The sequence below is a fragment of the Delphinus delphis genome, chromosome 18 (assembly GCF_949987515.2).
Source record: "Delphinus delphis chromosome 18, mDelDel1.2, whole genome shotgun sequence".
NCBI lineage: Eukaryota > Metazoa > Chordata > Mammalia > Artiodactyla > Delphinidae > Delphinus > Delphinus delphis.
The window spans coordinates 1,561,673-1,582,972 of record NC_082700.1 but is presented as its reverse complement, the minus strand read 5'-3'; the positions used below and the strand labels follow the sequence as shown (position 1 = coordinate 1,582,972).

At 41.9% G+C, this 21,300-nt stretch overlaps 1 protein-coding gene across 1 annotated transcript in view; it reads left to right on the top strand.

The window, feature by feature from the left end:
- The first annotated feature begins 2,131 nt into the window (after positions 1–2,131).
- Positions 2,132–21,300, top strand: part of MICU2 (mitochondrial calcium uptake 2) — an 84,169-nt gene continuing 65,000 nt past the window's right edge. Inside the window, exon 1 of the mRNA XM_059995619.1 lies at positions 2,132–2,382. Coding sequence (XP_059851602.1) covers positions 2,176–2,382 — 207 coding nt within the window. The 5' untranslated portion in view covers positions 2,132–2,175. The remainder of the gene's footprint in view (positions 2,383–21,300) is intronic.

Here is a 21,300-nt window from a genome sequence, read left to right as displayed (position 1 = left end):
GAGACAGTGTTTATAGTTGAGAAAATTCAGACTCAGAGAGTTTAAGTAATTTGCCCCTAATCACAGTGATCATGCCGGTAGAGGCAGGATGCAAACCCTGTGGTCTGGATCAGACAGCTGTGCACTGAGTCCCTCTACTTCCTGCCTGGGAAGGACACCAAAAGTGGTTCCAGCAGCTGGGTAAAATGAGGAAGCTCCAACTGCAGAGCAGTTTAGACAAGCTGGCTAAGGAAAGGGAGCAAGAAGGAAGGGCGGATCGTGACAAGAGGACCCAAGGCATCAAGTGGTCGAAGTAGATTTAGTGTGGTACTTGTTCTTTGTTTTTGGGTTTTAGTTTGTTTTGCATAACTTCAAGATGGCAGTGATTATGTGATGAGGACTCTTGGCACCTTTGACATGGGCTGTAAGTTACTGCATGCCCCAGTAAAGCTTCTGATGGCTTAGGGACATTTCAGAGGCTGAACCAAGTTTATTAAGTAAATTTACTCTGAAAAGTAAAGAGCAGTGAATCTGAGGATCAGAGACCACAAAACAAAGCCAAGCCATCTGCCTCAGCTAAATCATTTCTTATAATCAGTGGAACGGCCAGGACTGAGGGTTGCCCAAGCCTGTGCTGGGGAAAACACCTGGGTCCCTGATGCTAGAGACATGGGGAAGGTGTGCTGCTGCATCTGACTCGGGGCCAGGTGGGATAATAGACACCATCAAACACTTTATTAGAAGAGTTTAAAGCCAACACTGCAAATAGTGATTGCCTGGTCCTGGAAGATCCCACATGCCACAGAGCAACTAAGCCCATGCACCAAAACTACTGAGCCTACGCCCTAGAGCCAGCAAGCCACAACTACTGAGCCCACGTGCCACAACTACTGAAGCCCGCACGCCTAGAGCCCATGCTCCACAACAACAGAAGCCACCGCAGTGAGAAGCCCACGCACTGCAACGAAGAGTAGCCCCCGCTCGCTGCAACTAGAGAAAGCCCGTGCACAGCAACGAGGACCCAATGCAGCCAAAAATTTTTAAAAAATAAAAAATAAATAGAATACATTTTTTAAAAACAGAAAATTTTATTAAAAAAAAAAAACAACAGGGCTTCCCTCGTGGCGCAGTGGTTGAGAGTCCGCCTGCCGATGCAGGGGACGCGGGTTCGTGCCCCGGTCCGGGAGGATCCTACATGCCGCAGAGCGGCTGGGCCCGTGAGCTGTGGCCGCTGAGCCTGCGTGTCCGGAGCCTGTGCTCCGCAACGCGAGAGGCCACAACAGTGAGAGGCCCGCGTACCGCAAAAGAAAAAAAAACAAACTACTTCGTCAAAGTTAGACGGCTGGGAAAGAAGATGATTTAGCAAAAACCAAAGAGCAGATGAGAATGTAAGGACTGGAAGGATTTAAAAGACAGGGAAGACGCTTTTTTTTTTTAAGTCCGCCAGTTTTGCAAGACGAAAAACGTCCTGGAGATGATGGCGGTGATAGTTGCACAACAACGTGAATGTACTTGATACCACCGAACTGTGAGCTAAAAGACGGTTAAGATGATAGTGTTATGTATATTTCACCAACTGAAAAATACATTTTTTAAAAAGTTTTCTTAGCTGCCACAGTGAGACAATAGAATACAATATTTTTAAACCAGGTTGTGTCCTCGAGGCCTGTGCGGAAACATGTAGAGCTTGAGCAGCTTTCTGACTCAGGTAAGTGATTCGGAACGCAGCCCGTTGTTTGCCGAGCCGACCCGGTTCCCAGGACCCGCAGGGCGTGTCCGTCAGCGCCCAACACCAGGGACCCTGTCGCACCGCCTTGATCACGCCCCCCGAGAAAGCGGCTCCCGGCTCACCGCGACCGCCGCCCGGTGCCAGCCAGCCAGCCGCCTCGCGCGACCCCGGCCCCAGGCCCTTGACCCCCGCCCGGCCCTGGCCCCACAGGACACGCGCCCCCTCACACGGCACGGCGATCCTGGTGCTACACCCGGCGGCGTGCCCACTCCCTCCCGGACACTGCGCACCGCCCCTACAAGGCCCCGCCCCTCCCCGAGGCCCCGCCCCGTCCCGCCCTCAGCACAGCGCGTGGGCTCGGGGGCGGGACGGAGACTGCCTGGGTCTCGCGACACCGCGGCCGCGGGCGAGTTTTCGGGCCGCTGTGGGAAGCGACGCGAACGCAGCGACTGGGCGCTTCCGCAAAAATGGCGGCGGCGGTGGGCGGCGCGCGGCTGGCGGCCTGGGGCGGAAGGCTGCGGCGCGGGCTGGCTGCCGGCCGGCGGGCCTGGCCAAACTCCGGGCCCGTGGCGGCGGCAGTGGTCGGCGTGGCCCTGGCGGGAGCAGGAGCAACATGGTACCACGGCCGCGTGAACATGGCGGCGCCCCAGGGCGGCCTCACCGTGGTAGCCCAGGTACGGGACGGGCCCCGTGCGGCAGCCCCGCCGCGCCCCTCAGTCCTCGGACGCCCGGCGGGTGGAGGGTGCGGGTGAAGAGTGGGGGGCTGGGGCGGACCCCGGCAGCCTGCGCCAGGGACCCGCGGGGACGGTGGGGGCGTGTCCCGTGCGCCCGGGCCCGCAGCTGCGCCCCGTGGTCCAGCTGTCCTAACAGGTGACCTTTTTAATAATAAAAGAGGCAATCGGCTGGTCGATGCTTGCCAGGTTTGATGGTCAACTGTCAGGAACAGTATCACATGTCGTAAACCTTCATGCTTCCGCGGACTCTGAGTACCACACAAAAGACGTTTCTTTTAAAACTACCATGTTTGAAAGTAAAGGTCATGTTCCCTGGTTCAATATCAAATTGTCACGCAAAACATTTGAAAAAGAGTACTACTTTTTAAATATTTAAAGGACATTTTAATTCTTTTAAGTTTGTGTGAATATTTTTGAAAATTAAAAGCAGTATTCTTTTTCTGTTGGTTAGATTTACATTATGCCTTTCTAAGTGCCTTGAGTTCTGAAAAACTCAACGGTCATATACAACCAAAGAGAGGAAAGCAGGCCTTGCGAATTAAAGTTAGGTATTGACATACAGTATGTTTACTTGTATGCAATTAAGAGGCCACAATGTTAAAACGGGCAATAACTCTCCCCCCATTCTCACACCAGTTCTGATTACAGGTGGAAGGATCTGTCTAACGGTGTTTTATAGTATTTTTGTTCATTTTGTGTCAAGCAATTAAGTTTATTATCCATCTTCGGTTTCTCTGCCTCTGTTCTCAACCACTTAACTCATCCTGTTTAATCTTCCCAAGAGTATCACTTTAACTACATGACATACGCTTCTTCAGAAACCATTAGTGCCTCGTGCTCCTAGGACGAAATCCACATTTTTAAATTTTGTCGCGCAGAGCCATCTGTCGTCACGCTCTGACCTAGCGCTACTCAGACACACTGTCTATCAAAGGGGTTCACTCCGTGTGCCCAGAAATGGCTTCGGTTTTACCCCCTCAGCAATTTGTGGATTCCGGGTTCAGTCCATCCTTGTCACTGTGTTTTTCTGGCCCACTGCTAGCCTCTTTGTGTTTTCAATTCCTGACAGGACGCTAAAACTTTACACCAGTGTGGTGTTTTGAATTCTCCCCAGCTCCCTTCCCTCCCTGCAACCTTTGGTACTTGCAGCCCAGCTAAAGTAATACAGAAACCATTGTATGATCAGTGGGTTTACAAGGTCTGTTGACACAGCATTTGCTTGATCTGCTGTTGGACGACTTTGATTAAAACAGTGATTTTCGTCCTTTTGCCACCCCAGTGGCCTTGAAGACGACCTCAGCTTCCTCTCAGCAGCAGTGGCTGAATACAGCAGGAATTGAGGGGCCTGTAGTTTGAAAACTCCCTCCACCTCACTGACTGGGGTAACATTTCCCTAAGAGAGGGCCTGTCAATCCCGCCGCCGCCCCGGCCGTCAGCACCACCGCCGCTTTGGAGTCATGTGTGCATGGTCGAAAACTGCTGAGATAGATGTGCTCTTGATACACTTTTATGTATTACATAGTTATTTTACTTAGCATTGCAAGGTGGTACAGTCTTCCTGACATGGACTTAGTAATAGTGATAATGTCCTTCATTTTCAGTCATCACAGTAAGTGATTTTTCCAATAAAAATAGTGAATTTATACTCACTGACTCATACGCTTCAGATTTCCATTGTGACCAGCGCTTGCATTTGTGAGGGTCAGTCAGGAATTAAGGGTAGAATTCAAGCTCATGAAACAGCAGATATTTTGGCATTTCCCTTCTTTCTTCTTTCCACAATTATTGAAGTGCTACCTGTGTGCCAGGCAGTATGCAAGGAGTGGGGAATTCAAGACACGGTTCAAGTGCTTACAGTTTAGTGCGGGGGGCAATTTTAATACAGGGCGATAGTGGTGGTAAGTGCTGGGTGCTCTGGGGGCACCTGGAAGAGCCCCTCCCACAAGCTTGGGTTCCTGAGCAGTGACCTGTAAACTGATGCCTGTGGGATGAATGGAGTTTGCTGGGCAGAGAGAAGGAGAGGAACACTGCACGCAAGGGAACAATGTTGCAAAGGTCTGGTGGGAGGAGTTGGACTCAGTAGGATGAGAGCTGTACACGATGAGGTTCAGAACAGGTAGAGGTGGCAGGGAATCAGGTCATGAAGAAATTTTTATCCTGAGGACAGCAGGGAGCCATCATAGGGCTTCTTAACCTTCATGGTCCCCCAAGAATACAGGCATAGAATTCAGGGAGTCTTTGAATTTAAATAGAAAAAGATTACATTTTTGTTTTCTTTGACCTATAACTTAACATTTTCTTCAATTGTGAATGTAGGCAACTAGCTACAGAAGTATTAACAGTAACTGACAGTGTAACAACCTCAACCTCAGATCTTTTCCTATTCTGATACAGTTGTTACAGATATCTCAAAGTATCACTTCTTTGAAATTACAGTGCTTATTAAACATGCCACCATATCATGTTATTTAACGCATAAATCAAGAATTACACATATTACTATATTGCAGATTTGACTTGGACCTTTGGAAAGAGTATGGAGACTTTAGTGAAGGGAGTGGATTGAAAGTGAGGTCAGGAGCTGTTGAAATAATTCAGGAGAGAGTTGGTGATGGCTAAATTAGTGGATGAATTTGAAAGAAGTTTAGAAGATAAATTTGCAGAGTCTAAGTTGCAGGAGTCTTGTGTAAAATGTAATTGTATTGTTTCAGAAAATATGCAGGTTCTCCCCCACTATCCAAAAGTAGAGCATTCCTGTGAAACCTTTTGTAAGCCGAAATGGCATAAAGTGAAGGAGCCGTTAGGACACGTCTTGCTAACGGATGCACAAAATAAATGGAGATGAAGCACAGATGCTCACAGACACAATTCAGAGCTCTGGCATCTGATGCTGAGATGCTGAGTGTAGTCCCCAGGGCCGCTCTTGCTGCCTGGGCTGTGCGCTGCCCCTTTAATGGGTCGCTGAAAAACAAAGGCTGAGCAATTTTTTCGATTTTTGCCTTTTTTCCTAAAAGCGAAAATCTCCAGTTTCTTTGGGTTAGCGGGAGCGAGTACTATGTAGGTCTTTGGTGAATTTGGTGAAAGCGAAGTGGCCTGAAGCGGGGGATCGCTACAGGAGTCCTGAACAAGTGATTACATCTGGACAACATATTGCTCCTACAGATATCCTTTAGGGCATGACTTGCTTTAGAGCATGTCAGCCTGTCAGTTACTTGTATGTAAGCTGCTTCCTCTGAAACACTTAAGTATATTTGAAAACTGTTCTAGATTTTAGTATTACTCTCTTTAAGTATTATTATATTTGATTCTGGCATAGTAAAATCAGATAAATGATAGAAGAGAGAAGACAAAATTATTCTATTATTCCAGTCCATTCTGCCTTAAAAGGATAGCTGCATTCTTAATAAACCTTGGTGTATTAAAAAATATAGAAAGTTATTTCATGGAGAAACAGGAGCTCTAGAGTTTTCAAGTTGCAATGGCAAAATAATCTTCCTGCAGGAATTTCAATACTATGTAAAAGTTTTTTTGCTATTACTGTATTTTGCTATTGCAAGCTAGAAATAATATATTGGTAAACCAAAAACTGATGAAAACAAACATTTCCATATTACTAAGTAAATCCTCAATGGCATGTAAGATCAGACTTAAAAGTAAAGCTTTTCTGAATCATTTTGATATTATAAATCCTTGTAAATAAGGCCTAAAACTGAGGGGGGAGAAAAACTAAAGAGAAAACCATAAAGCCAAAGTTAAATGCATTACAGTTTGCAGGTGACAGCAGTGATAATATTTTATTTGTTCTTATTGATTTGTTGAATGAGTATTTCATTTATTCTCTAAATTTTTATAATTTTTGGCCTTATATTAATTTTCAAATTATATGTGATATTGAATATATGTTTCCCTGACTTCATAATAGGATTTTTTTGGTTTGCTTTTTAATGAAAAATTTGTCCACCATGTTTAAGGTAGAATTGTTTTATATAACCTAGTCTATAATACTGTATAAATGCTTTTTATTCTAAATAAATCCAAATTTTTTATTCTGTAGATTCATAAGTATCAGATTCCCTTTGATATGTTTATTTAAATTTGTATTTATAAATCCTTGGAAGCGTTTCTTAACATTTAATTCATTTTTCTTTTCTTTTGTAGAACTTATCACTCCCTGAAATTATTTTATCTACTTGTTTATTTTGTCTCCCCCAGAAGAATGGCCTCTTATCTTTTTCATCTCTATATTCTTGGTGCCTGAAACATTCACAGTCACACAATGGCACATAATAAATGTTTATCCAAAGAGTAAATGAATGAACTGCACTATGTAATGAAGTGACCTTGTCTAACTTTGGTTTGATTAGTCTTCGTAGAAATAATAGGCAGGCAGTTTCTAGAAATGTTCAGAATCAGCTCAATTACTAAATGTCCTATGTATACTCAATTACACACTTAGAGTCATAGAGACATATGCCATTTTCCCAGTAGGAAACCTTGTAAAGAAACCTTCTAAGTAAATAAGAAACCTTGCTCTTTTCTGCTATATCCCAGGAGCCTAGAAAAGAGTCTTGTGCATAGTAGGTGTGCTAAGTATTTATTGAATGGGTAAATAAATTGATGAAATCTATAATGAAACAATAATTGGTATACCTTTGTCTCAAAAGTTTAAAGGTGGGTCCATTTCACCTATTACTGTGTATGATATTTAATTTTAATTCATATTGTTAATGTTTATATCTGTCTTTATACAGCAAGCTTTTGTCCTGAGCTATCACATTAAAAATCAGAATAAATTTTAGAATAAAATTAATTGCATTTTCATTCGAATTATTTAGATGCTTCAACTTTTAAACCTCAAGCCAATTAAATTATTTTTAAATTTGGAAAATAATCCTGACATATGGCTAAAACCAACTGTATTAATAGACACTATATTTTGATATTGTAGTTAAATGCATGACACACACTTTGTGTAGTATTGATTACACTGACTAAAGATTTAAATACAACAAGGTCTGTCTGTTAACAACTGGCTGAATTCCTCTTGGGGGAGAATGGTTTGGGTTTGCGTGGCCAGTGTTTCCCGTGAAGAGTCAGCCCCCTAAGGACGTGAGTGTGGCTCAGGCTCCACTGGTGAGGGCGGGCTGCTTGCCTGAGGGCAGGAGAATTTAGAGCACACAGGCAAGTCTGGGTACGGGACTGGAAAGGGTGTGTTCTCTTACAACCTGTTGATCTCCCCACCTCCCACCCAGTCTAAAGTCTGGTATATTCTCAGGGCTTGGGCAGAGTTACACACGGCTCCTGTGGTTTAAGCAGAGGCGGCATCGGATGGAGCAATGCCCAAGAGAGGCGGCTGGAGAATGCAGTCCCTCCCGTTCCCAGATTTTTAAAAGCACTCCTGGAAGGGGTTTTTGTTTTGTTTATCCTTCAGTTTTATTGAGGTGTACTGTATATATTCAAGGTGTACAACTTGATGTTTTCTTTGTGTAACAGAGATCATCAACACAGTCAAGCTAATTAGCATCCATCACCTCATGAAGTTACCATTGGGGGGGGTGGGGGGGTTGGTGAGAACACTTAAGATCTACCCTCTTGAGGTCTAAGATCTAGACCTCAAGCATATGATATAGTATTGTATGTATGGTGTATATGTATAGTCATCATGCTGTCTACTAGATCTCCAGGACTTATTCATCCTGCATAACTGACACTTCTACCCTTTGATCAGCATCTCCTCATGCCCCAGCCTCTGGCAACCACCATTCTACTTCGTTCTTCTGTGAGCTTGACTCTTCACATTTCACAGATGAGTGAGCCATGTAGTATCTGTCTGTCTGTATCTGGCTTATTTCACTGAGCATAATGTCCTCCAGGTTCATCCATGTTGTTACAAATGGCAGGATTTCCTTTTTCAGGGCTGAATAGTGTTCCATCTTGTGGGTAAGGGTGTGTATCGATATTGTCTTTATCCATTATCTGCTGATGCAAACAGGTTCTTTCCATAGCTTGGCTCTTGTGAATAAAGCTGCAGTGGCCCTGGAGTGCACTCCAGGGAGTGCAGATGTCTCTCAGAGATAGCGATTTCACTTCCTTTAGATACATACCCAGAAGCAGGACTGCTGGATCATACGGTAGTTGTAGTGTTCATTTTTTGAGGGATTTTCCACAGTGGCTTCACCAATTTCCACTGCCACCAGCAGTGCCTGAGGGTTGCCTTTTCTCCAATCCTCACCAGCACTTATCTCTTGTCTCTTTGATAATAGCCATTCTGACAGGTGGGAGGTGATACCTCACTGTGGTTCTGATTTGCACTTCCCTGATGATTCGTGATTGTCAGCACTGTTTCATTTATCTGTTGGTCTTTTGTATGTCTTCTTTTTAAAAATGCTAATCAGATCCTTTGCCCATTTTCTAATCAAGGTTTTTTTGTTTTATTTTTTTTGCCATCGACTTGAGTTCCCTCAATATTTTGGATATTAACCTCTTATCAGATGTATGGTTTATAAATATTTTCTCCCATTCCATAGGTTGTCTTTGACTCTGTTGATTGTTTCCTTTGCTGTGCAGAAGCTTTTTAGTTTGATGTAGCCTTGAGAATTTTTGCTTTTGTTCCCTGTGTTTTTGGTGTCATATCCAAAAAAAAAGATCATTGCCCAGACCAATGTCAAGAAGTTTTCCCTATATTTTCATCTCATAGTTTTACTGTTTTGGTTCTTACATTTAAGTCTTTAACCCATTTTGAGTTAATTTTTGTATAAGGTGTGAGATGAGGGTCCAGTTCATTCTTCTGCATGTGGCTGTCCAGTTTTCCCAACACCATTATTTGAAGAGACTAGCCTTTACCCATTGCGTGTTCTAGGCACCCTTACTGAAGATCAGTTGACTGTAAATGCATGAATTTACTTCTGGTCTCTTTTTCTGTTCCATTGGTCCGTATTATCTGTTTTTATGCCAGCACCATACTTTTCAGCACCTGCTACTTCTGGTTTTATTACTGTAGGTTTGGAATAGATTTTGAAATCAGGAAGTGTGATGCGTCCAGATTTGTTCTTCTCACTCAAGATTGCTTTGACTCTTCACTGTCTTTTGTGGTTCTATATGAATTTTAGGATTTTTTTTCTATTTCCATAAAAAATGTCATTGAGATTTTGATAGGGATTGCTTCGAATCTGTAACTCACTTAAGTCTGTTGCTACTGAGAGGGTGAGGACAGACAGTTGAGCTTCGGGTGTGGCAGTAGGGGAGTTGTTGGTAACCTTGACAAAAGGCATTTCAGTGAAATACTGGGGGCAAATTTAATTGGAATGTGTTGAGGAGAGACTGAAGTGAGGAAGCAAAGAAAGTGAATAGAGATGCTTCTTTCTAGAAGTGTTGCTATAAAGGGTATTAAAAGAGACGCTGGCTGGGAGAATGATATAATAAGGAGGCAAAAATTGGTCCAGCTCTGTGGGGGTGATTATAGGTGGAGGTCTTTGAGGAAGGAGGTTACCTGGAGTCAGACCCCAGGTAGAAGGTTGGGCTTTGAGACTAACAAGTTTTCCTCCTTCAACCTGACAGGAGTGAAAGCAGAGGGCATGGTTAACCCTACCAGCTGGCTGTAGACAGGAGACCCTGATGGTGAGCTGCTCCGGAAAACTAGGAGGTAGAATCAGGGAAACGTGGGCGGGTCAGAAGGGTCATAGCAGTAATGACTGCTGCCCGAGAGAAAACCCAGAGAGGGAGGGAGCGACGGGTTTAACGCCGTTCATGAAGAATGAGAGCTTTGAAACAGTAGTTAGGACGAATATAGGACCACTGGCCACAAACTTCTGATGGCTTGCTTTTGGTGAGTTTTTCTAATGTAGCTAAAAAATATTACCTAACGAACTATTTTTAAGAAGCCTTGGGCTTCCCTGGTGGCGCAGTGGTTAAGAATATGCCTGCCAGTGCAGCGGACACGGGTTCGAGTCCTGATCCGGGAAGATCCCACACGCCGCGGAGCAGCTAAGCCCGTGCACCACAACTACTGAGCCTGTGTTCTAGAGCCCGCGAGCCACAACTACTGAAGCCCACGCACCTAGAGCCCGTGCTCTGCAACAAGAGAAGCCACCGCAATGAGAAGCCCACGCACCGCAACGAAGAGTAGCCCCTGCTCGCCTCAACTAGAGAAAGCCCGCACACAGCAGCGAAGATCCAATGCAGCCAAAGATTAATTAATTAATTAATTTTAATGTCTAAAACAAAAGAAGCCCTGGTGTTATGAGTTTAATGAGAATATATTGCATCGTGGCATTAAATTTTAAAATTCTAAAATAGTAAGAGAACATCAAATGTGGTGTTTCTTTGATATTATTTAAATTCACATTTTGAACTCACATTTTGTGAGTACAACCTGACTGAAACAAATGGTGATCACAAATTTTAAATAAATAAAAGCAAGGAATGTGGATCATCATGTTTAAATAGTCAAACAGAAATATGTTAACTGGGAAAGCGATTTTGCAAGTGTCATTAGATGCAGGACTCTTTTTCTATTGCATATCAATGAGTATTTTAAAAGCTCAAATAATGTATTTAATGAGATGGAACTATTTTAATTTGCTATAAGAGCCCTAAACAATTCATAAAATTAAGTTGGCATTGCTTTCTTTTATTTCGAGTTGTCTGAATATATTTGCGGTCATTATTTTTGTGAAAAGGGAAGAAAAGGACATTAGTAAGACTTTAGCAAGAGTAAAACAATAATATATTGGAGTCTGCTTGGTTGGAGTGTATTTGTGTGCAGTGCATTGGGTTTAACGATAGTACATTTAAAATTGGTATGCCAAGGGCAATGAACTTTATAGCAACATACAGAAGTTTAATAACCGTGAAACATTGTAAGCCTAATGAAGACTAAAGCTTTCTTACAGCAGTACAGCAAGAATGCAAAGAAGTTTTTATACTTTATTGCCTCAGGTAAAAATGTCTCTGGAAACATATAAGTGATGACAAAGCTTTGATGTTAGTAAACCCAAATGGAAGTCAAAAATCAAAGTGTGTAAATGGCCAGATTATGAAAAAAAAGATGACAAAGTTATACCCTCTAATTAGATGTAATTTGTGCTTTTGGCATAGCTATTTGTCCTGCATGAATGAGAGGTTGTCTTACTTTCCTTCCTTGTGTGATATGACACTCTTTCTGTATCTTACTGCAAATCTGTGGAGGTGCTTCTTGGGGAGGGGGGACAAGGGGGCCAAGAAGGGAAGAAAAACAAATTGTAATGTAAAAGCAGAAGCATTTTTTAATCTTTCCTTTTGCAATTATATTTATTTAGCTGAACGTGAGTAAAAAATTACTATTTACTCTTATTCTATAAAGCATATGTTCTGGTAGATAATGCATTCAAATTAATGCTTTTGTTACTGTGAGTTTGGAGTTTTATGAATTGTAACAGTGCATAAACATATCCTAAGCCATCAATAGTAGAGTATATGAACTTAAAATTTACAGTTTAAAAAGTGGTAAATATTTGGTAAAGTAAGCCATAGCAGATATCTTCTCTTAATGTACTCTCCATAAAAAAGATAGTTAAATGTTTCAGATTATAAATAATTTCAATATAGAAATAATACTTAGTGGATCCTATATTTAAGCACACCCTAGTCTATATAGAAACTTTTCACTGACATCTGTGAAAGTTTCATGAATGTGTGGTACGCAGAATAAAAGTTGTGATTACTCTCCATTAAGAAGTACAGCCTTGGGGCTTCCCTGGTGGCGCAGTGGTTGGGAGTCCACCTGCCGATGCAGGGGACACGGGTTTGTGCCCCGGTCCGGGAAGATGCCAGGTGCCGCGGAGCGGCTGGGCCCATGAGCCATGGCCGCTGAGCCTGCACGTCCAGAGCCTGTGCTCTGCAACGGGCGAGGCCACAACAGTGAGAGGCCCGCGTACCACAAAAAAAAAAAAAAAAGAAGAAGACAAAAAAAAAAAGAAATACAGCCTTATAAAATCTTCAGTTTATCCACATGTGTATTGTATGATTGATGTGCCTGTGGTAGCAGTTGTGCAGCCGCAGTGTTTCCTGCTACACAAGCATAGTTCCAGGAGGCTCCCTCCTCTGTCCTCATCACTTGACTGCTGGGTGCCCTAGACATGCAAACCATTTTTAAAATTAGATAAAATGAACCTTAAATAGGAAAGCACAGTGTTTTTCCACAAATTGTTTTATCAGTAGATATTCCAAAGCAAAGTATGATTGGCTTAGTCTATCTGCTATTTGGGAATATCAGTCATTCTTCTCATTTGCTAGTATGCACAATTAGAAGATTATACATAATAAGAAATTATAAATGGGGTTTCTATGTTTTTGAGTGTGTGCAGAGTATAAATACCAAGAGATTAAATCACACTATTAGGTGTTCTAAAGACAAAATCTTTTTCAGTTTAAATTTGGTCATAGTTGACCAATTAAGAGCCCGCTCAGATCAGAAGCAGATCCCTAGTAGGGCTTCTGCCTCTGTTCAGACCCACATTGGTGGGGAGTTCTGGAATGCTGGGATTTGGTCCAGGGCTGAAGTCAGGGTCAGGAGCCTGCTCTTGTGGTACATCCTGCTCTAAGTGCGTGGCTTCGGCAGCTGCCAAGGAGAGACAGTGAACAGCTGAACACCTCCTAACGTTCCTCCAGTGACAGTCCCGCTTGCGCTGAAGTATGATGTGAAAGGCTGAGCTCCTCTCGAGTGAGCTACTTTAGTGAGCAGCAGGAGGGGGTGGTGATAAGGGAACATTGCGGTTTAACCAGGAACTGCTGCAGTGGAAAGATGACAGTGAGGGTTATCCTGTGAGCCAGAGACACTTTTCTTTCTTAAAAACTTAATACTAACCATATTTTATTTGTAATTGAAGCTTGACTTTAATATTGCAACTGTTTTGTTTTTAAATTAGGACTTTGTATTTTATTAGTACTGCCATTAGGCAGTGATTAAATCCGTCTTCAATTACAGTCATGAAAAGATTGCTCCTTAAAACCCTAAAGAAATGCTGTTTCATTATGGTTATTGAAATTTCTTGAAATATATTAGGAAGGGAGTTCCAGCTGTTGGCTCTTTCTTAATTCTTAAAGATTACTTACTTAAGTTGGCTTTTTTCTTGTTGAGATATGCATATGTTATAGAAAATTTAGGAAAAGTGGCAAAAAGAAACACACAAGAACCATTTTGCCTCTTCATCACTTGAAAAGACTAGTTACTGTTAAAGTTTTGGGTGTTGTATCTTGAGTGAGAAGGTTTTGATTAAAACTTATTTAAAACTTTGCAAGGCAGTGTTAAGGTATTAACAACTATCGTTCTCTCATGTTACAGAAATATAGCCAATGGCTGTGAAGTTAAGAAATAAGTGTGGGGACTTCCCTGTTGGTGCAGTGGTTAAGAATCTGCCTGCCAGGATGGGAGTAAAGACACAGACCTACTAGAGAATGGACTTGAGGATATGGGGAGGGGGAAGGGTAAGCTGTGACAAAGTGAGAGAGTGGCATGGACATATGTACACTACCAAATGTTAAATAGATAGCTAGTGGGAAGCAGCCACATAGCACAGGGAGATCAGCTCGGTGCTTTGTGACCACATAGAGGGGTGGGATAGGGAGGGTGGGAGGGAGACGCAAGAGGGAGGAGATACGGGGATATATGTATACGAATAACTGATTCACTTTGTTATAAAGCAGAAACGAACACGCCATTGTAAAGCAATTATACTCCAATAAAGATGTTTAAAAAAAAAAAAGAATCCGCCTGCCAATGCTGAGGACACAGGTTCGAGCTCTGGTCCAGGAATATCCCACATGCCGCGGAGCAACTAAGCCCATGCGCCACAACTGCTGAGCCTGTGCTCTAGAGCCCACGAGCCACAAATGCTGAGCCCATGTGCTGCGACTACTGAAGCCTGCGTGCCTAGAGCCCATGCTCCGCAACAAGAGAAGCCACCGCAACGAGAAGCCTGTGCACCTCAACGAAGAGTAGCCCCTGCTCGCCGCAACTAGAGAAAGCCAGCGCACAGCACTGAAGACCCAGTGCAGCCAAAAAATAAATTAAATAGGGCTTCCCTGGTGGCGCAATGGTTGGGAGTCCGCCTGCCGATGCAGGGGACTCGGGTTCGTGCCCCGGTCCGGGAAGATCCCACATGCCGCGGAGCGGCTGGGCCCATGAGCCATGGCCGCTGAGCCTGTGCCTCTGGAGCCTGTGCTCCGCAACGGGAGAGGCCACAGCAGTGAGAGGCCCGCGTACCGCAAAAAAATACATTAATTAATTAATAAAAATAAAACAAATAAATAAATTTTTTAAAAAAAGAAATAAGTGTAGTTGCAGAGAGGTCGTTCTAGTGACAGTGAGCTGACGCTACCCTCTTGGAGACCACCTCTTGCCCCTGTCTCCTTGCTCTCCAGGCCCTTTTCGTCTGTATTGCTCTTTAGTTGTTTCTCTGTTAGAGGCTGTGAGTATTTATTATGCTTGCTTATATAGGGCAGTGCCTGGTTTGGGGAAGGCAGCCCACATGGCTTTAGCCCATATCAGCGAAAAGAGAAAGCAATGTGAAAATCAGAATTGTGCAGATACACATATAAGACTTGATTAAGACCAAGCTTTTATTTGAATTTTTTGTACAATGATGATGTCCTTTAGTACTTTGCTTTATTCTGGCTGTACAGCAGTTGTGTATTTTTTATTTTAATTAATGTGCTTTAGCTGTTGGAAAATATAAGCCATTTTTAAAGGACTTGGAATTAATTGTTTTCTCATTTTATATTTAGTCCTGCGGGAGAAAACTTTTTCTGTTCAATTTTAAGTCTTCTACAGCCATGTGTTGAGAACGGATCATCTCAGTTATTTAGAGTTAATTAACTCTATGCTGTTCTAACATGAGCAGTGCTTAGAATTGGAGCTGTTTTTCTTTTTACTAATTGTTATTGTATTTTACCATATTATTACTCACGTTTGCTGATTCATCTTTGTCATTCTTTTTTTACATTTTATTTATTTTTATTTTTGGCTGCATTGGGTCTTAGTTGTGGCATGTGGGATCTTTTTGTTGTAGCGCGCGGGCTCTTCATTGCAGCACGTGGGCTTCTCTCTAGTTGTGGCACACGGGTTCCAGAGTGTGAGGGCTCTATAGTTTGCAGCACGTGGGCTTAGTTGCCCCGCAGCATGTGGGATCTTAGTTCCCCGACCAGGGATCGAACCCACGTCCCCTGCATTGGAAGGCGGATTCTCAACCACTGGACTGCCAGGGAAGTCCCCTGTCATTTATTCTTTGAATAGGTTGAGAATATGATAAAAGTTATGTACTGTCTCCCAAAAAGCTCATACAGTGTTTTCACCTATAATTTCCAGGAGTCACAAGCACCAGGAAGCATTGTAGTGTGGGGTTATGAGGCTCTGCTCTAAATTTTTAGGTTATATTCTTGTCCCTTCTAGGTTCTTAATATTTGTCCTTCTTTACATTGCAAAATGTTTCAGGTGTTATATCTAAAATTATTTTCAAGTAAACTGTTTTGATCCTGTCACTGCGTTACTCTTCGGTTTTGGATATTACCCTCAGATCAGATAATTTACAATATTTACCTTTACTTTATGGTATTTACTCTTCCCTTTTACCAGTACTTCACTTCTGTTCTGACTGTACATTCTCTTTTCTAGCCCAGTGTGCCTTCTGTTAGCCCTGTTGTACTAGCTTATCCTGTTTACACCTTTGTAAGTGTCACAGATGCCTTGGTCTATTACCATATCCCTCTCCTTTAAATCATAAAGGTCCATTATCCAAGAAAGTGTCTTCAGGTTTATTCTCTTTACCCTCTAGCATGCGAGTGAGGTGGGTCATGCAGGAACTCAGAGCCTAAACGATGATTTCATAGTAACAGTTTTAATATTGGTACTAATATAACTATATGAAGTTTTTTTATTATAAGTTAAAAGAGTATCTAAACAACAGCCATGAATATTTAGAAACTAATTTCACACTAAACAAGGTGACAAAGTTCATCCGAGTCTTCAAATATTCAGAGTAACTCTTTGGGACTTCACTAGCAGTTCAAGTTTGGAGATGAGGGTTGCCTGAATCATCTCAGAACTTCAGGCTCTATTTTAGCCTACAAGTATCTGTTCCTTCTTTTTCCCTTTCTTCCCTAATCCTAGTTAAGATTTAACTAGGATTATTCTCTTGATTATAAAGAGCACAGGAGTAAATTCACCACCAAATAAATTTTAAAAGGGAAAGATTACCCAAGTGCTCGTTCTGTCCATGCCAACCCTTAAATGTGTATGTAACAACTTACCGTAAACTATAAGTTTCCAGTGGTTTTGTTTCTCATATAAGATTCTAAAATTCTTAAGGGTCAAGATAAGGATTTTTCTGAAGCATGCACCCAAAAACTTCGTATTTGGTAGAGGCCTCACTGTTGCCTTGGGCAAATGCTAACAATTCTGCTCACTTAGTATGTGATCCACTGGCACAGCGTCATCCTGCTTTTGCCCTGTACGTGAAGGCTAGATGTGGAAACGCGTGTATCCTCGTTGGATACCACCTGTCGTTAAAGGCAGAGAAGGGTGGTGAAGTTGAAGGGAAAAGGGGCTGAACGCTAGCAGTGCTGGCAGTAGAAGTGGGAAAGGGGGGATTCTCTTCAGCTTGTTTATTTAGCGGTTGTTTACTTTAGTTATGTTAGGTGCTACCTTAAACAAACAAACAAGCAAACAGTCTGTTTGGTTTTTCAGCCATTATATAGCAGATTCTATTACGGAATCTTTTAAAATCTTCACTGTTAAAGTATCTTCAGAAATTACTAAATGAGAGCATGGATGTCTTACGAGCATGAAATATGTCCAAAGAATCAGGTGAAAGCAAAGAGGGAGATTCTGGCAAGTCCTTGCCAGGTCTTAAACAGTTTGTCCTATGTTCATGGTTTACAGACACAAAGCAGAGCTTTATTGAATAGTAAATTAATTTGCCAAAATGTGTAATCATATATGTGCGTTACTCTCCTTTTTGTATCATGTAATCTATGTATTACTTTATTTACTGGTGATTTAATTTATAAACATCAACAGAAATGACATGCATCTTAGTACCTTTTTTGTAAAAGTAGTATCTTTATGTGTTTTGTCAATGCTTGGTAAAATGTTCAGCTCATCCCCTGCTCATTTGCTACAAATACATTTTAATCAAAACTTTTATCTTAGACATATTGTATTGTTATGTCCACAAACTCCAAGCGGAAGCTGAAAAGATCCATTACAACCCAAGCCAAACATGATATAAGGCCTGAAATCCATCAGATCATTCAGATTTACGGACAAAGTGCGCAGCAGCTGGTGCAGCGCAGTTTCAGAGCATCTGTTTCTGAGATTCCATGGCTTGTGCAACAGGCGCAAAATAAGCAATATCCTTTTGGTACAGTTAACACTGCCACCCCCTGTCCACAGCTTTGCCTCTGTGCTCCTGTTATGAAGGCATTTTTAAAATCTAAAGTAATTAACAGTATGCAGTAATTTGTGGTTGTAATAAGAGGAAATAATTGTGTGCACACTTGGGTGCACTTGTACATACCTAGCTACCTAAAGATATTTTAATAAATTAATAGGGGTTAAAATACATAAGCACAAAACCCTTTCGCGTATTGGTTCAAGGACTGAAATCTATTTTTAAATTGTTATTTTTTTAATATCACACTTCAAGTTTGGAATTGGTTCCCATTCATAAAGATTCACTCATTCCTGGCACACTTTTTTAACCATTTAACATATTAACCAAAGGAAGGCATGCCGGGGGCAGACAGATGCAGTGCAGTCACCAGGGCTTTGATAAGCATTTACTGAGTCCTGTACACTCGCTCTAGGACACCCTAACCCAGAATGGGCACTGGGGGAGGGCTCTTAGAGGAGGGAGTACCGGAACCATAACAAATGAAAGGGCCAGAAGCAGCTAACTATCACACGCTTAGCTTCGTGAGGTTTAATTACCATCAGAAGCGGTTAGTGGTTATTTAATCTGTCTTCTGGAAAGATGTGCAGCAGAGGTTTATTAAAGCTCATCAGAGGTAGCAAGGCGAAAACTGAAGCTAAGGACACACCAGCAAACCCAGTCAGTTTCAGGAAAATAATGTTAGCAAAGACCAAAACTAAGGTTGACATTTAAAATTAGTACCGTATTTGTTTCGTACAAGACCAATTCATAAAAATAATAGTATCAATGGAATTTTAAAATAGAAATGTAATTTTTGTTTTTAATAGGAAATTGCATATCTGCCCCTTCAAGCTTTCATTATTTTCCCATTTATCCGAAGGTTTTCAAAAAATGTGTTCTATTTTTGGGATAAAATTTGTATGCAAGCAACGTGTTGCTGTTTGGGGTTTTTTGTTCTTGTTGTTTTTTAACTAATTCCAGTCTTTGACCAAATTTTGTGTAGGGTTAGGGTGTGGGGCTTAAGGGACTTGGTGGTAGAGAGGCAAACTGCCGTCAGTATTCAGCCACAAGCTTTAGAAAGCCATCCTCACTCTGTGCTTCCTGTAAACCGAGGAAGCATGTAGCAGGGACAGTCTTTTGCTGGGGACTGGGGGTATGGAAGCCTGAGCGGATCATGGAGAATGTGGGAGCATGGGGGGAAAGCAATGCAAAATACCGTATGGATGAATCACTTTCCTTCTGGAATCCTAAACTATAAAATACATACAGCTACAGACTGCAGCTGTTGCCTGTGGAGGGATGGGAGAAAGGCGAGAAGGGGTCCTTTAATCCATCCCCTCTTCGCTCCACACTGTGTGTGTTGTAGGATATAATATCCTAAATGTTGTTAACCCTCATGGTAGCCTCTGTTTATGACTCAGCCCTTTGATAGCAGCACTTTCCCCAGGCATACTTGAAGTTCTCAGTTTTGAGGAGACTTTTTTGCATGGGTTTGTAAGGGTCCTGAAATTTAGATCGTAGCTTATATCACAAAAGGCTCCTTGTTAGGCTCTGCTGTACTTCTCAGTTGCCTGAAGAAGAGAGATCACAACCGAGATAAATTTGCTGATACCAGACCTGTTAGGAGTCTTCTATTTAAATTTAATTATATAATAATGAAAAATATTAGTTCGGTGCATCTCTGTCTCTTTTTCTTTTTTAGTTCCCTGTGCTATACAGTAAACCCTTGTTGCTTATCTATTTTATATATAGTGGTGTGTATCTGTTAATCCCATACTCCTACTTTATCCCTGCCCCCTTTCCACTTTTGTAACCATAGGTTCGTTTTCTATGTCTGTGAGTCTGTTTTTTTTTGTTGTTGTTTGTTTTGTTTTTTATTTATTTTTGGCTGCGTTGGGTCTTTGTTGCTGCGTGTGGGCTTTCTCTAGTTGCAGTGAGCAGGGGCTGCTCTTCCTTGCGGTGCACGGGCTTCTCATTACGGTGGCTTCTCTTGTTGCGGTGCACGGGCTTTAGGCACGCAGGCTTCAGTAGTTGTGGCATGCGGGCTCAATAGTTGTGGCATACGGGCTTAGTTGCTCTGCAGCATGTGGGATCTTCCCGGACCAGGGCTCAAATCTGTGTCCGCCGCATTGGCAGGTGGATTCCTAACCACTGCACCACCAGGGAAGTCCCTGTTTCTGTTTTGTAAACAAGTTCATTTGTTTTTTAAGATTCCACATATAAATGGTGTCATATGATATTTGTCTGTCTCTGTCTGGCTTACTTCACTTAGTATGATAATCTCTAGGTCCATCCATGTTGCTGCAAATGGCATTATTTCATTCTTTTTTATGGCTGAATAATATTCCTTTGTGTATACATACCACATCTTCTTTATCCATCCATCTGTCGATGGACACTTGGGTTGCTCCCATGTCTTGACTGTTGTGAATAGTGCTTCTATGAACATTGTGGTACGTGTACATATCTCTCATTTTGAAAAGAAAGAAGTCAGAATGTCATGGTTGATAAGTAATATTGGAAAAGTAACTATCAGAGATTGGAATTTATCACTGTGGGACTTTCACGTTTGCTAAGTGCTTAGTGCTCCTTTCATACTTCTGTCTAGCATTCACCCACTTTTGTTAGGCCTCCCCCCACTAGAAAGGGGGTGTCTGTTCATGTGTCACTTTATACAGTGCTTGGTCGTAGGAGACATGTAATATTTATTAAATAAGTTGATACTGAATGGTTGTAGGAGCAGTTCACAGAGTAGTATTTCCCTTGCGAGTAGGGCAGTAGGCTAAAGCGACTCCATCATTTCTCAGGAGAAGCTTTACTTAGTTGCTCCCAGTTTTCCCAGGAATGACTTTTGTCTCCCTCACTAATACTCTGTCATTTTGTAGAATTTATCGTGAAGCATAGCTTATGCAGTGAATAGTTCTAATTTACTCTGGTAGTATTTTGTTTCATGTACAATAAAAACTCCCTGATTCAGAGTGAAATGGAAAAGTTCTGTCTAATGACTGAAAATTTCCAGTTGTGAAGTTTTCTTTAAGAAGAAAAGATATTCTTTAATTACACCACAGAAAGTTCAAAGACAACAAAACAATTACATTTTATCCAGATTACTGCAAATTCCAAAATAAAAACCGCAAATGAATAGGTTTTACTACACTTTGCCTGATGCAATGTGTATCTGTTGGACATACTGAAAGCATTGTAAGGAAGGGCTTTTCTTTTCCCACTTTTTTTCATTAGAAATGTAGAGACCAAAGAATGTTCAACAAAGAACAGAACACTTTTTCCAATTTGTCACTTCATGGATAAAAAGTAGAGACAGAATGGTGAAGCACCTGTTGCTTTAAAGGCAATAAACTAGTGAAATGTTTTCACAGAAGTCATCAGCTTTCAAAGATCTCTTTTATCTAGTTCATATCACTCATTGCTCTTAATTCCTTTGTCACATTTT